Source organism: Miscanthus floridulus, chromosome 7 (genome assembly GCF_019320115.1).
Source record: "Miscanthus floridulus cultivar M001 chromosome 7, ASM1932011v1, whole genome shotgun sequence".
NCBI lineage: Eukaryota > Viridiplantae > Streptophyta > Magnoliopsida > Poales > Poaceae > Miscanthus > Miscanthus floridulus.
In genome coordinates, this window is record NC_089586.1 from 42,319,369 (window position 1) to 42,334,973 (window position 15,605).

The 15,605-nt window shown below is 49.6% G+C and overlaps 4 protein-coding genes across 4 annotated transcripts; 1 reads left to right on the forward strand and 3 right to left on the reverse strand.

Moving 5' to 3' along the window:
* Positions 1-218: 218 nt before the first annotated feature.
* LOC136465422 (uncharacterized) lies at positions 219-830 on the reverse strand. The gene has a single exon (XM_066464162.1). It carries the CDS (start codon positions 828-830, stop codon positions 219-221), a length of 612 nt encoding a protein of 203 aa, XP_066320259.1.
* A 147-nt stretch (positions 831-977) lies between these two features.
* LOC136465423 (uncharacterized) lies at positions 978-1,806 on the reverse strand. Its single transcript, XM_066464163.1, has 3 exons — positions 1,615-1,806; positions 1,413-1,544; positions 978-1,271 (listed from the first exon to the last, which is right to left on the reverse strand). Exons 1-3 carry the CDS (start codon positions 1,804-1,806, stop codon positions 978-980), a joined length of 618 nt encoding a protein of 205 aa, XP_066320260.1.
* A 2,926-nt stretch (positions 1,807-4,732) lies between these two features.
* On the reverse strand, positions 4,733-8,742 carry LOC136463104 (cysteine synthase-like). The gene is made up of 7 exons (XM_066462136.1): positions 8,662-8,742; positions 8,402-8,526; positions 7,374-7,579; positions 7,171-7,299; positions 5,691-5,849; positions 4,952-5,145; positions 4,733-4,864 (listed from the first exon to the last, which is right to left on the reverse strand). Exons 1-7 carry the CDS (start codon positions 8,740-8,742, stop codon positions 4,733-4,735), a joined length of 1,026 nt encoding a protein of 341 aa, XP_066318233.1.
* Positions 8,743-12,862: 4,120 nt separating this feature from the next.
* On the forward strand, positions 12,863-13,264 carry LOC136465424 (uncharacterized mitochondrial protein AtMg00810-like). The gene has a single exon (XM_066464165.1). The coding sequence runs from the start codon at positions 12,863-12,865 to the stop codon at positions 13,262-13,264; it is 402 nt and encodes a 133-aa protein (XP_066320262.1).
* Positions 13,265-15,605: the final 2,341 nt, after the last annotated feature.

Here is a 15,605-nt window from a genome sequence, read left to right on the forward strand (position 1 = left end):
TATCTTTTTTCGAAAGCGTGCTTGGCACGTGCTTCATTAAGAGAGGTTAGAGTTGGTACACAGACAGCCTTGTGGCGAACAACGGCAAGGTGCCGAGGGCGCTGCACAGGCACACACTTACAAAGATCACCGGCTCAAATGGTGGAGCTAAAAGGGCGTACTAACTAAGAAACCAAATTTTGCGACGAGGGAAGAGGAAGCAAGAACTGGCTGAGGTCCTAGTTCACCGCGGCGAACAGCGCGGCCAGGCTCCGGTACCCAGCTGCAATCCAGGAGTCGGCCTCATCACAGATCAAGGAGAAGACCTGAGCCGGGGACTTCGTGACGTTGTGGAACGTCCGCCTGTTGCGCTCCTTCCATAGGATCCAGGAGACTAGAAGGACAAGCGAATCGAACCCTCGCCTGAGGCTCCTTGGGACGTCCGCTCTTGTCTGCTGCCACCAATCGGCCAAGCGCGCATCGTGGCTAGGCCCGAAGCGCTGCAAACCTGTCATTGCCAACAGGTGCCTGACCTCACACGTGTAGGTGCACGAGGCCAACAGGTGGTCCAATATTTCGTGGTGCTGATCGCAGAGGGTGCAGGTAGCCTCCTGCTGCAGTCCATGGCGCTGCCGACGTTCGGGCGTACAAAGTCTACCGTGCAGCGCTAGCCAGAAGAACTTGACCTTGGGTGGGGTAGCAGCTCTCCAGACTTGCTTGGCGCCCACCAGTGAGGTCATTCTGGTGAAGAAGGCTCTATAAGCCGATGAGGCAGTGTAATTGCCAGTCGCCATCCACCTCCAGATGAAGCGGTCGGAGGTATGCGGCGTGAGCACAATCGACTCGACCATGTCCCAGACGGCGACGTACTCGCAGAGGACAATCGCCGTTGGCGTGCCAGTAATGTCTCTGGCCCACTGCCAGTTAGCGAGAGCGTCCTTGACCGTTCTCCTCCGCCGGCGACATTCGACTGCCAGGAAGAGGTTCGGCGCGAAGTCTCAGATGGCCCCTGCCGGCAGCCACGAATCCATCCAGAACCGCGCGGCGGCGCCGTCACCCACCTGAACGGTGACCGAGGCCCTGAACATCTGGTCGATAGCGCGCTCCGGCCTGGAGGGCAGGTGCTCCCAGACAGTGTCAGGCTGTGTCCGACGAATCCATTCCCATCGTAGGCGTAGAGCGAAGCCGAGCACGCTATGGTCCGGCAACCCCAGGCCGCCATGCTCCCGTGGCGAGCACACAACGGGCCAGGCGACCTTGCACCTCCCGCCGGCGACTGATTCAGATCCCGCCTAGAGGAAGGCGCGTCTCCGCTTGTCGATTTCCCGTATTGCCCAAGGAGAAAGGCTGCAGCAAATGGAGATGTGCACAGGGATCGCGGACAGAGTTGTTTATGTCAGCGTCGCACGCTCCGCAGTCGTCAGGAGGCTAGCCTTCCATGTCGGGATGCGGACGGCGACGGCGTCGACGAGCACCAGCTCATCCGCGCGACTTAGTCTGGAAATAGAGAGCGGCGTGCCCAGGTATCTGGTGGGGAAGTCCTGGACGCGGCAGCGGAACACGTCCTGCACGGCTTGGATGTCATCAGCCGAGCAGCGTATAGGGGTGATCGTGCACTTGTCGAGGTTAGTAGACAGGCCCGAAGCGCGCACCAGCGAAAAGCTCAAGGATGTTTCTAATGCAGGTGAAGTCGTTGGCTGTCGGCGCGAGGAAGATGACAAGGTCATCAGCGTAGACAGATGCACGATATTTTATTGCGTCGCCCGGCAGTGGCGAAAGCACGAGCCGACGATCAGCCTCGTCGGTGAGGGCGTTGAGCACCTCCATGACGATGACGAAGAGGAGCGGCGACAGTGGGTCACCCTGACTCAGGCCGCGTGCACTACCGGACTCAGTGGTTTTGCAAGTGCCAGGGGCACTCGGCAAAGCCCAATTTATACTCGGCAAAGGCTTTGCCGAGTGCTGCACTTGGTAAAGACCACTCGGTAAAAAATGGATCGGCAAATGCGTCTTTGTCGAGTGTCTTTTATCAGGTACTCGGCAAAGCCTTTGCTGAGTGCCGAACACTCGGCAAAGTTGGAACCGAAAAAAACCATTAAAAATGAGATTTTTTTTAATCGGTGGAGGCCCCCACCGACCAGCGCCCGTCCATCTCCAGCATTTTTCACATAAAATTCGCGGCTACGAGGCCGACGGGATTCGAACCGGTGACCTCTCCTTCACGCGTCTCCTCCTCTAATCACTGCACCACACTACCACTTATGTCTAAATTCCGTTTTGGTTCCCCACGTATTATACTAAATCGAGTGTAAATTGCTTGTTTGAGGCCCTAAACGAATTCAAATAAAAAAGTTATAAACTACAAAGTTTCATAACTTTTTGAGATCTACACTTTTAGTTTAGGAAGTTTTTCCATCCGAGGTCGTTTACAAAATTTGAATTTCAAAATTTTGAAATTCAAACGCAGTTTTGCATGACAAGATGATTTCAAATCAAAAAGTTACCAACTACAATGTTTCATAACTTTTTGAGATCTACAGAGTTTATTTTGGTTGTTTTTCCATCCGAGGTCGTTTGAAAAGTTCGAATTTTAAAATTTTGAAATTCAAACACAGTTTTGCATAACAAGATGATTTCAAATCAAAAAGTTGCCAATTACAAAGTTTCATAACTTTTCGAGATCTATAAAGTTTATTTTGGTTGTTTGATCATCTGTTCATCCGACTAGGTCGTTCTAACATTGTTCACAAATCTTATATATCTCTCTTGTAGTTTCAAGAGAGATATGTTAGATTTGTGAACAAATTTACTTTCACTTTGTCATATGAAGAAAAGACCAAAACAAGCATTGTACATCTTGATGAATTAAGTCCCACATTGCTAAGACTGATGGTGAATTTCTAAGTGCTAACATGTTCAACTCAAGAGATAGTATTTGTTTGTAAATAAGTTTCTACAGGGCGTTACATAGTAGTAACTCCTGATCCAACACCTATTTCATGTTAAACCCGCATCTTTGCTGAGGACAGCAAAGGGGCAGTTTGGGGGAAGCTTGTTGACGGTCACTAACACCTGTTTTGACTATCAACATTTCACCCGAAAGCATGAAAAAGTGAGGTAAATCATCATCACATGTGAAGAATTATGTTTATAATTCACCTAGTTCCACTTATGCTTGTAGAATTATTTATATGCAGGAAAATATAGCAAAAATATGCAAAAATGTGATAAATATGGACACATGGAACAAGTGGACGTGATAGGAGGCCGTGTGCCCACTTGGCAGTGCCTCCTGGCCCCACATGGGTGCTGCCCGGCTCCCCAAGTGGCTCTGCCACGTCACCAATCCATGGGAGCTGCTCCAGAGCCAATGACAAGCATCCATTCAAGTCGGTTTGATCAACGGACAAGATTTAATACCGATGGATTCATGGGCCCATTGTCATAGACTTGGGAGCCTCCAACTAACTTACCAACCGACCTACTATCCAAATATCTGCACGTGCTGTCTTACTAACCGCCAATGGGAGCTAACTAGAGCTGGAGGATCAAGAGGCGGTGGATCCAAGGGCCGTCCGGTGCCCTCCTAGCGCCGCCCGATGCCCTAGGTCGAGCCAGAGAGTGTGATGCCCGTAGGGGCCTGCGCGCGAGGCATCACACTCATTGCCGCTCTTCCTCGCCGTGGCTGCGACCGTGAAGGAGTTTCCCCAAGAGGCTCCTTCGTGTGTTCGGATATGGATATATAATAATAAATCTGCACGAACCCGATGTTCGTTAGTGTGCACATGGCAGCGCTAGATGCTGACACGTGGCCAACTCACAGGAGGACACACGTAGTGTCCTAGTGATGAAGTGGTGGAACGTGACCTAGGATCGGTGAATCATTAACAAAACGGTCCAGGGGAAATACAAGAGTTCAGATCGACACAACAGCTCACTGATTCGATCAAAACTCTACCAACCCGATCTGAGAACCAGATCAACCAATGGAATATGTGATCTAGTCTTTGATACCATATGTTAGCTTCCCTCCATTACAAATTATAACTCATTCTAACTTTTTTGAAGTCAAAATATTTCAAGATTGACTAAAATTATAGAGAGAATTATAAATATTTATGATATCAAATAGGTATACTATGAAAATATAATTAATGATGAATCTAATGATATTTATTTGTATCATAAATGTTATTATTTTATCATATAAATTTGGTCAAACTTGAGATATTCTGACTCTCTAAGAAAATTAGAATGACTTATAATTTGTGACGGAAGGAGTAGAACACAAGGAAGGGGATTGGAAGAGCACCGGAGGCAGGTATATAGGAAATAGGTTTAGCAACGAATGATTAATGTAATAGGAGTAGATTCCTATTTCCTGAATAATCCTCTCTGTGCTTCTCTATCTATTAATACAAGTGTTGCCAACTTCCAGCGACAGAGTAGCACACTCGCTCACGTATCTTGTCACGGGCTAGATTCACTCTAGGCAATCAATGAGGACATACTGGGCTAGATTCTCTGACTCTATGTAATGAAAAACTATAAGATGTTGACGTAGGATAAATACAGCCAGAGTCGTTCATGCTTCTGCAGTGGAACTAATCACAACATTTGCTTTCTTGATAAAAGGGAAAAGATACATTGCCTGGTTTTATTTAACATACAAAGGCACTCCTTACAACTACAATAAAATGAAATCCTGCAAGGTAGACCGTAGGGCAGCATTGCCTGAAACTGAACATTTAATTTAGAAGGCCATGTTGATGTTGACGCATTCCTCCTTCACCTGAGCAAAGAGTTCTGAGTTCAAGTACCTCTCCCCACCACTGGAAAACATCGTCACAATCATCTTTCCCTTGTTCTCCTCTCTTGCCGCAACCTGCAAGCTAGGTAGTACACAATCATATGACCATGGAACAATAAGGAATAGATTACTGTAGAATTTACACAAAAAGTAAGAGCGTGCCTTTAAGCAAGCAGCTGCATTTGCCCCTGAAGATATGCCAACGAGTAATCCTTCTTCCCTTGCCAACCTTCTTGCCATTTCCATGGCTTCTTGGGAAGTTACTGTTATGATTTCATCTATTTGTAATGTGCCTAGTATTTCTGGGACAAAACTAGGCCCTATCCCTTGTATTTGATGATACGCTGGCTCACCACCTGCAGGTCAAATAATACACAAACATAAAGATCCCGAGCACTAAGCAAGGCAAACTATGACGAACATACATCGGTGGAAGATTGACATACATAGTGGTCACATGTTATGCAGTTAGTGCGTACGTCTATGAAAAATTATATGCTAATCAAATTATACTACATACATCAATTATTATGGCAGTTTATGCTAATCAATTAATTTAAAACATGTTACACGTATGCTAATGAATGCTGGGAACCACACACGTTACAACTTGTAGCTGTCACGTACAGGTAAGTGAAAAGCTACGTGCTAATCAAATTGCTATTCAAATAGATCACGCATAAATCAATTAGATCTGGAAGAAAGTTTTTTATACCTAAAATTTTCCTCATTTATCCGATCTTACCAAATTAAAAATTAAATAAATATATATTTCAACTATTACCTCCTAAGAAATAATAGATGATCATAATCATCCGATCTCATTAAATGAATGGTTCATAGTTATTTGGAGGTACCGCAGCAAGGCCCTTTTCTTACATATAGTAGCCACATGTCTTACCTGAAATTACTGCACTTTCAGATGGTTCAACGCAGATTAGCTTTACAGATGGATTCATCATCTTCAGATACCTCCCAGTGCCTGTCAATGTCCCTCCTGAACCTGTTGCAGCAACAAATATGTCCACTTTGCCTTTTGTATCGTTCCATATCTCAGGTCCTATAAACAAATTTTAGGATAGAAAAGAAGTCTCAGGAATAGAGTAATAATTTACTGAGGTTCGTTCCTAGTCAAAAGTTGGTGCTTTGTGGATTATGATGCTACAAGATTAGCAATGGATAAACAAAAGGATTGGAAAAGGACTTCCTTTAGCATCCCTAGCACCACTAAAATTTTAGGTTTTAAGGTGGTACCAATGAAGAGAGTTATATATATTTTGACAAAAGACAAGCACAAAAAATGAGACAAGACACTTGTTCTTTGAAAGTCGAGTCAAATGGCTTTGGGACTAACAAAACCTTCTAGCTGTTATGGCAGGTGGAGCTGGCCCAGGGGGCCCACACGGCATTGTAGCGCATGAACAGTGCCAAGCGAACAGTACCGAATCTGATTAGATTAGATTAGATTGATTTGATTTGTTAGGAAAGGAATAAGATAGAGTGATTCAGTTAGGATATTACTTAGGGGTGAAGTAAGTTGTCCCTAAAAAAGCGACCATCATGTATCAATTAGAAGCAAGCAAGAAGAAATCCTAAGATAGTCTCTGAGAAAGGGTGGCTGTCTGTGGTCTCTTTGCTAATCTATCTATCCGTAACCTTTTCATAACACTAGAATATTGCATATGTTCAGTAGCTGGTTAATGGGTTTAGCCAAAGATGTGAAACTACTAATGTTGCAAGGTGCCACAACTATATGTTAGTCCATTTGGTTGGTTAAACATGAATGTTTTGGTTTTTGAAAAGAAAAAACTTTTTCTTTGTTGGTTATCGTTGTGGTTATCCATTGGCTCTGTACATGGGTGGCTCCTTCGAAACCTAAACTTTACGAGTTTTAGTTGTTGAGGCTTCACGAGGCCATGGACTATTTTTTCTAGACACTTGGGTAGTGATCGAGTCTATGGATTGATAGCCACAAGAGTGAGTGTGGTCTTTTTTATTTTTTAGGCTGTGTGCTTCTTATTAGTGAGAGGCTGGGAGCCAAGTCTTCCATTATCAAGAAAACATAGTCCTTCGTAGACACTTTCAGGCAAATGTGTGTTCTGTATTCATGTAAAAGTCAGCACGGCCTTGACTCCATGAAAGAGTTAGTTGTGCAGAATGCTTTATTCCAGAAGTTTGTAGCGCCTAGTTCATGTTTGCATGGAGTAACTCTAAGATGCAACTGACTATGGGACAAAATACTCATGTTTTCATGGTGCAACTCTAGGATGCAAGACTGTGGGACAAAATACTGTAAGAGCTCCAGGAAGAATCAAGCATCTAACACATAGTTCCAACGATACTACTACCACATCCAATTTACATTGAAGAGATCACGTTACCAGTCCATCTGAAGTGTGTATCGGGATTTGCAGGATTAGTGAACTGGTCTATAACATAAACATTTTCCATTTCGTTCTTAAGCTGTTCTACTCTATCAAGTAGCCCCTTGAATCCATTAATTGTAGCATCTGCAAGAGTAGGTTCCCATCAGAGAAACTTAACTGGTATAATGGACGTTTGGACATGGTGTATAGCTTCTTACCAACTAATATCACTTCAACGCCCAAGTATCTCAACAGTATCTGCTTATCTATTGCAATTTTTGCTGGCATGACAGCAAGGAATCTGTAGCCTTTCTGAGCCGCAACAAATGCCAGACCAATACCAAGATTACCACTCGTGAGTGCCACTAGTGTTGTTATGCCAGGTGAGATCAGGCTTTTCTCCTCCGCATCTTCAATCAATCTGCAAATTCAGAATTACGAAATTGGTAGGAAAACAATTTAACGGTTTTAGTTGTATCACAAACAGTTGTATGATATTTCAAAGAAAAAAATCTACATTAAAGAAGGAACCAAGCCTCATGTGTGCAAGTTAAGTGAGTCATGTGCCATTACCAGTCATTTCATATGATCAGCATTTCTTATGCTAATTGAACTATATTTAAATTAACAGCCCTTGCTCACAATGAAGAATTGAAGACCATATGTCATATCAATGAGACAAATGCTAGCTAGAACCTTGTGATCACAGTTCACAAGAGTGCTATAACATACTAGCACTTCTATGCTAAGATAGCTTCACCATTTCGTATCTGAATTACTGCGTGAAGTGAACAATATGTTATGTCACCTCAAAAAGTAGAGCAATCACCTGAGAGCACTTCGATCCAACATAATAAATAGCGGCGGTAGCAGCTGCAATTGCGGCAGCGGCCTGTTATGAGGTAGCGCTCTGAACTTTGCAGCCTGGAACTTTGCGGCCGCAATTCTGAATAGCGGGGCTGCAATAGCATGAAAACAAATAACCCTAATCAGCCCAGCCCACTACGACTCACACCCCCAACTCAAACACACTCACGCATCGGCTGTAGCCTCTAGGTCCAGATTTAGGCGTTCTTTGAGTGTAATTAAATGTCTATTTATACTCATTATTCATGATATATGTACTTAAACTTATGTGGGATTATCAGATGCCACTATTGGAACTTATCGTCCGCAATATCGCCCGCTATTCGCAATCCACTACTTCGACGTTAATCCGCTACCAACCCGCTATACGCTATTTATTACCTTGCTTCGATCCTTGACAGAAGAAACGGGCTGGTACGGCTTTATCTTCCCAATCAGGCGAGCGTCTATGCCATCCTTCTTGGCAACATTTTTCAGCTCTATCAGCGGCGTCCAACCAATCAGCTGAAAGGCAGAGAATTTAATCATAACTGATTGCAGGTTCGCAACAAGCATCAACAGCAAAAATAGCAGACTTCACAACACTCTCATGTATTCCTAGGAAGAATGATGCAACACAAAGAAAGGGAATACAGTCACCTGCGTAATGTTCGATGCAACGCACTCCCCCTGCGAGGAGAGCAACGAGGGTATCCCTTTCCTTCCTTCCTGCACCTCCATGTGTGTGCTGCTTAATTTACAAATTACAGCAACGCCAACAAGAACTGGGAGCTTCAAATCTCAAATCAATGGTAGGAGTGGAGGGTGTTAGATAATTTAATCTACTGTTTTCTTGTGTGAACACATAGCAAGGAAAGGTGGCGTCGAAAATGCCCCCTGTTGTGGTACCGTAGCCGTTGTAGAGGTAGGCGCCGAACGGCTCACCTGCCGCACTGTAGCCTCATGTAGGGATTGGCGCAGAAGTCGGTCCTGCTGTGTTATCTAGTTACTGTTGCAGTATGTGCGTTGTAGTAGAACTAGATGGATAGAGTTGTATATATAGTTTGCCATTGTAAGTCAACAAAGAGAGTTCAGTTTTATCATCACCTATATAGGGCTCCGGCCAATGTTGGTGCTTGTACTGTGTGTGTATGCTATGTTCTCTCTCTTCTTCTACCTCGAGTCATAGTGTGTGTGGTCGGAAAGCCTCGGTCGTGCTCGGCCGTGCTCGGCAACACTGGTGAGTAGTCGACTCACCTGAGCCGGTGATCCTATAGGCTAATAAGTAGTATCGGAGCCGTACAAGCGTCGTCGCCAGACTAACCGCTAGCGATGACGGGCGGTTCGGAAATGAGCGACATCAGTGGCACTGCTATGGCTACCCAGCCATGACCAGAGGTCGTTGTTCGCACTTAGCGGGAGGTCAGCGGCACCAGTTGGCTGACGTTGACTCGCACCAACTATGGAGAGTGGTCGGTGACCATGAAGATCAAGCTTAGAGCCCGACGGCTCTAGAATGATGTTGACAAGGGCACCGACAATGAGGAAGATGACATGTCAGCATTGGAGGCTATCCTCGCTGCTGTACCGGCGGAGTACAGGGAGCCGTTGGGAGTGAAGAACTCTGCTAAGGAGGCGTGGGAGGCTATTGCGGCAATGCGCGTCGGTTCCGACCGCGCAAAGAAGGCGACGACCCAGCTTCTGAAGCAGGAGTACGCCAACCTCAAGTTCAAGAATGGTGAAACGGTGGAAGATTTCTCCCTCCGCCTATAGACGCTCATCAGCAAGCTGAAGAGTCACGGTGTCACCATCGACGAAGAGGAGGCGGCCTCCAAGTACCTCCACTCCGTGCCGGCAAAGTACATCCAGATCGCTCTCTTCATAGAGACGATGCTGGGCTTGTCCACCCTCACCATTGAGGATGTGATAGGCCGTCTGCGGGTGGTGGACGAGCGCCTAGAGCAGGCGACAGCAACGAAGGACTGCGGTAAACTGCTGCTAACAGAAGAGGAGTGGGCTGCTCGGAGGAACTCCAGGAAGGCAGCCTCCTCTAGCCGCGGTGGCGATGGCAAGCATCGCGGCAAGGGTTCTTCGGAGAAGAAGAAGCAGGTCGACCCCAACGCCTACTGGCGCTGTGGGAAGATGGGCCATTGGGCACGAGAGTGCCCAAATCGCAAGCAGGAGAAAAAAACTGAAGCTCATCTGGCGCAAGCTGATGATGATGATGAGGCCACTATCCTGATGGTGACGTTCTATGCACTGTATGACATCGAGGCCGAGGAGAAGGAAGAGGTGACGACGGTGGAAGGACCTAGGAAGGCCCTAAAGGCTGTCAACCTCGACGAACCGTGTGCCCAAGTCCACCTCGGACGTGTGGACGCCGACCAGGAGTAGCGGTGGTATCTGGACTCTGGTGCCAGCAACCACATGACGGGCTCCAAGGCATCCTTCTCCGAGCTCGGTGACCATGTTACCGGTACAGTGAAGTTTGGTGACGGCTCAATGGTGGCTATCCAAGGGCGTGGCACCATCATCTTTAGGTGCTAGAATGGGGAGCACCGTGCGCTAACGGATGTATATTATATCCCATAGCTATGTTCCAGCATCATCAGCATTGGTCAGCTACATGAGCGCGGTAGCGAGATGCTGATCAAGGATGGAGTCCTTAGGATCAGAGACAGGGAGCAGCAACTTCTTGCCAAGGTGAAGAGGTCCCTAAACTGGTTGTACCTGCTTGACCTAAAGGTAGAGCAGCCAGTGTGCCTGGCGGCAAGGCGTATCGAGGAACCATAGATGTGGCATGCCCGATTCAGATATCTCAGCTTCGACGCGCTTGGTCGGCTGGAGAAGATGGTCTGAGGGCTACCCCACATCAAGCACGGAGATGAGCTGTGTGATAGCTGCCTGGCCGAGAAGCAGAGGAGGCTACCATTCCCAAACGCGGCCAAGTATCGTGCGAAGGACGCTCTCGAGCACGTCCATGGCAACCTCTGCGGGGCCGATCATGCCAGCTACAAACGGTGGTTGGCGGTACTTCATCCTGGTCATAGATGATTGCAGTCGCTACATGTGGCTTCAACTCCTGACAAGCAAGGATGAAGCGGCGGCGGTGATCAAGAAGTTCAAGATGCGTGTGGAGGCCGAGAGCGGCAAGAAGCTCCATGTGCTGAGGACTGATCACGGAGGCGAATTCACTTCGGTGGAGTTCGCTATGTACTGCACGGATCAGGGTGTGGTGCGACACCACACCGTGCCGTACTCGTCACAACAGAATAGCATGGTGGAGAGGCAAAACCAGACGGTGGTCGACATGGCTCGATCCATGATGAAGGCCAAAGGCATGCCGGCAAGGTTCTGGGGTGAGGCAGTGACCACGGCGGTGTTCATCCTTAACCGTGCTCCGACCAAGGCCCTGGTGGGCAAGACGTCGTTCGAAGCTTGGTATGGGTGCAAGCTGAGCGTGTCCTTCCTCCAGACATTCGGCTGCATTGGCCATGTCAGGAAGACGAAGCCGATCCTCACCAAGCTAGAGGACAGGAGCACACCGATGGTGTTCCTAGGCTACGCGGAGGGTACCAAGGTGTACCGGCTCTATGACCCATGCGGAGACAAGGTGCTTGTCTCACGTGACGTCGTGTTTGACGAGAAGGCGGCTTGGGACTAGAATAGTCTGAGCATGGGGGAAGCTAGCGGCTTCACTAGCACCTTCGTCGTCGAGCACCTAGTCATCCATGGTGGTGGAGATGCTAGGGAAGAGGTGCCGAGCACTTTGGAAGGAGTGCCGAGCACTCCAGCGACAGAGCCGAGCACTCCTGGGGCAGTGCCGAGCACTTTGGGAGGGATGCCGAGCATGCCAGGAGTGGCGCCGGAAGGTTCTATAGTGGTGGCGACCACTCCAGGATGAGTGCCGAGCACTCCCATGGCAGAGCCAAGAGGTCTTGCAGTGGGTGCCAACCACTCCAAGACTGAGGCTGGGCACTCCTACAGTGGTGCCGAGCACTACAGGAGTAGTGAAGAGCTATCCAGAAGTAGTGCTGCAACCAGGGTGTCGAGCACTCTAGGTGTTGTGCCAAGCACTCTGGTGGAATAGGGAACTCCATCAACGCTGATCGAGTTTGCCTCACCTCCAAGTGACATCACTGAGTTCGTGGACGCCTACCACAAAGGTGAGGAGGTGCGGTTCCACAGGCTGGACAACATCATCGGCAGCACAGCGCCCTTAGGAATGGCTGGTCGGCTGCTCAATGACGTAGAGTTGCTGCTCGTCGGTGTAGAGGAACCACCCATGTTCACGCTAGCCGAGCGGGAAGGAAACTGACGACGGGCGATGCTCGAGGAGATGAAGGCGATCAAGGAAAACAAGACATGGCAGCTCATCGATCCACCTCCAGGATACCATCCGATCAGCCTAAAGTGGGTGTACAAGGTCAAGCGGGATGAGCTCGGCACCATCGTCAAGCACAAGGCGCGCCTCGTCGCCCGAGGCTTTGTTCAGCAAGAGGGCATAGACTTCAAGGAAGTCTTTGCGCTAGTAGCACGCATGGAGTCAGTCTATTTACTACTAGCTTTGGCAGCAGCAAAGGACTAGTGCGTCCATCACTTGGGCGTTAAATTGGCCTTCCTCAATGGCAAGCTAGTGGAGACGGTCTTCGTTAGGCAACCTCTAGGTTTCACCGTCAAGGGAGAGGAGCACAGGGTGCTCCGACTACGCAAGGCGCTCTACGGGCTGCGGCAGGCCCCATGAGCATAGAACGCCAAGCTTGACTCCACACTGGGCGAGCTTAGGTTTTAGCGGTGCACAACCGAGCATGCGCTCTACACGCGGCGATGGGGGAAGGATGAGCTCGTCGTTGGTGTGTATATGGACGACTTGATCATCACCGGCGCACTCACGGAGGACATCAACGGCTTCAAGCATGAGATGGCGGCTCGTTTTCGAATGAATGATCTCAGCGCACTCTCCTACTACCTCGGCATCGAGGTGAGACAGGGGAAGGAGGAACTCATGCTCGGTCAGAGCACGTATGCCTCCAAGCTGTTGGAGCAGAGCGGCATGGCTGAGTGCAAGCCATGCATGACTCCGATGGATGAGCGGCTAAAGTTGACGAAGGCCAGCACCACGGCGAAGGTGGATGCAATATTCTACCGGAGCATCATCGACGGTCTACGCTACCTAGTCCACATAAGGCCGGACATTGCGTTCGCCATGAGCTACGTCAGTCGCTTCATGGAGGACCCAAAGAGGATCATTGGGCTACGGTGAAGCGGCTACTGCGCTACGTCAAGGGGACGGTAGATTATGGGATCATCTTCCCAAAGACTGGTGGGGGTAGGCTGCAGCTCATTGTGTTCAGCGATGCAGACATGGCGGGGGATATCGACGGACGACGGAGCACCTCTGGCGTGCTCGTCTTCCTCGGGTCGGCCCCAATTTCATGGTTGTCGCTGAAACAGAAGGTGGTGGCGCTATCTACGTGCGAGGCAGAGTACGTAGCGACGGCCACAATGGCGTGCCAAGTTGTGGTTGTGCCAGCTGTTGGGCGAGCTGACCGGTGCGGAATCTCACCCACCAGCACTGATGGTGGACAACCAGCCCGTCATTGCCCTCGCGAAGAATCTGGTTCTGCACGACTGGAGCACGTGAAGTTCCACTTCCTCAGGGACTGTGTCGGTGAAGGGTAGATCGTCATCGAGTTCGTCGAAACTGGTCGACAACTCGCGGACGTCCTCACCAAGCCGCTCGAAAGTCTTCGACTCATGGAGCTGAAGGAGATGATCGGCATGGAAGGGGTACAAGGGATAGCAGTAGAATTATGAGAAGAATGTTAGATAATCTAATCTACTGTTTCCTTGTGTGAACACACAGCAAGGGAAGACGGCGCCGAAAAGGCCCCCTGCTGTGGTACTGTAGCCGCTGTAGAGGCAGGTGCTGAACGGCTCACCTGCCGCACTGTAGCCACATGCAGGGACAGACGCAGAAGTCAGTCCTATTGTGTTATCTAGTTACTGTTGCAGCATGTGCGCTGTACTAGGACTAGATGAATAGAGTTGTATATATAGTTTGCCACTGCAACTCAACAAAGAGAGTTCAGTTTTGCCATCACCTATACAGGGCTCCGGCCAACCCTGGTGCTTGTACTGTGTGTGTATGCTCTGTTCTCCCTCTTCTTCTACCTCGAGCCATAGTGTGTGTGGTCGGACAGCCTCGGTCGCGCTCGGCCGTGGTCGGTAAGACTGGTGAGTGGTCGACTCATCTGAGCCGATGATCCTATGGGCTAACAGAGGGGCTCCAATGCTACTGCTTATTTATACATATCCCAGATAGGAGGCCAGGGCAGTATCCAAGAAGCTTCCCTTCAACCAATCTCAAAACTTTGTTGACATGTGATGCTTTTGCAATAAAATTAAAAACGCATGTTGGCATACAAGACAATATGCAGTACGTCATGAAAGGGGAATTGCGTCAGATATAGAAGCCACTAGTTGACCCGAACTTTTTTTCGAAAGGACGGCAAAAGTTTGCCGCGATTTCTATTAGACGAAGAAAAGAAAAAGAACGCAAGTGCCCCGTCCAGTTCTTTGAATGGAAACTGGGCAAAAACCATACAACTGAGGAGAGCCCCGCTCATCCTACACAACTTGATACAACAATTCATCACCAACTTGTCGAATCGACCCCAGCTAAACAACTATCTCAACTCACGCCGCCACTTGCAGCTGGTCGACGTCCACTCAACTCGACTCTACTAGAACAAACTCTCCACCACTGGCACCACCCACGCAACACAACAGCGAAAACGACACACTAGCCCCGCCACGAGCCGTCCCGGCCGAGACAAATTCCACAACGACGCCTTCAAGAAGGTAACGACGTCCAAGCGCCGCCGTCGCTCGTCCAAGGCCGGACTGGGTTTTCACCCGTGGAGAGTGCTGTGGACGCGACGCCCTCAACGGGGGGAACGGCACCCGCAGGTGTCGCCGTCACCAGGCCTTCGCCCAAAGAAACCACAGCACAGTCATCGGTCAAGATGCCGGGTCCCTGCCAGGCACCAAAGACGTCGCCGCCAGACCACCGGCCGAGGCCACTCCGAGGGGGTCGACGCGCCGGCCACGCAAGCAGCCGCAAAGCTGCGCCAGTACCCCCGCCGACCGGACCACATGCCGAAGAACCAGCCTTCCGCCGCCGTGTACGTCCACCTTGGGCACCGTCCCATGCCCTGAAGATCCCGGATCTGGGGCAAGGCCCCAGACCAGCACCCCCGAAGACGCCGAGGCCTCCGTCCTCGCTGCGACCGCTCCGCGCCGACAGCCAGGATCATGTGGGGAAGAACGGCATAGACGGGCCGCCCCCCAACGCCGGCATGAAACCCAACCACCGCCACAAAATGGCCACCATCGAGAAGAAGGAGAGGGCGAGCAGAGAGGGAGGGAACCCCGCCGCTGCCCCCTGCGCCCGCAAGGGCACACGCGTCGGCAAGCCCCAACAGGGAAGTGTGGCTTCCATCGGGCCCGGCAATGCCGGCAGCACCACCACGGCACCGCAGGCCTGCCACCGCCACGGCCGGCCACGCCACCACGGCATCGCCGAAGGAACCACACCGCCA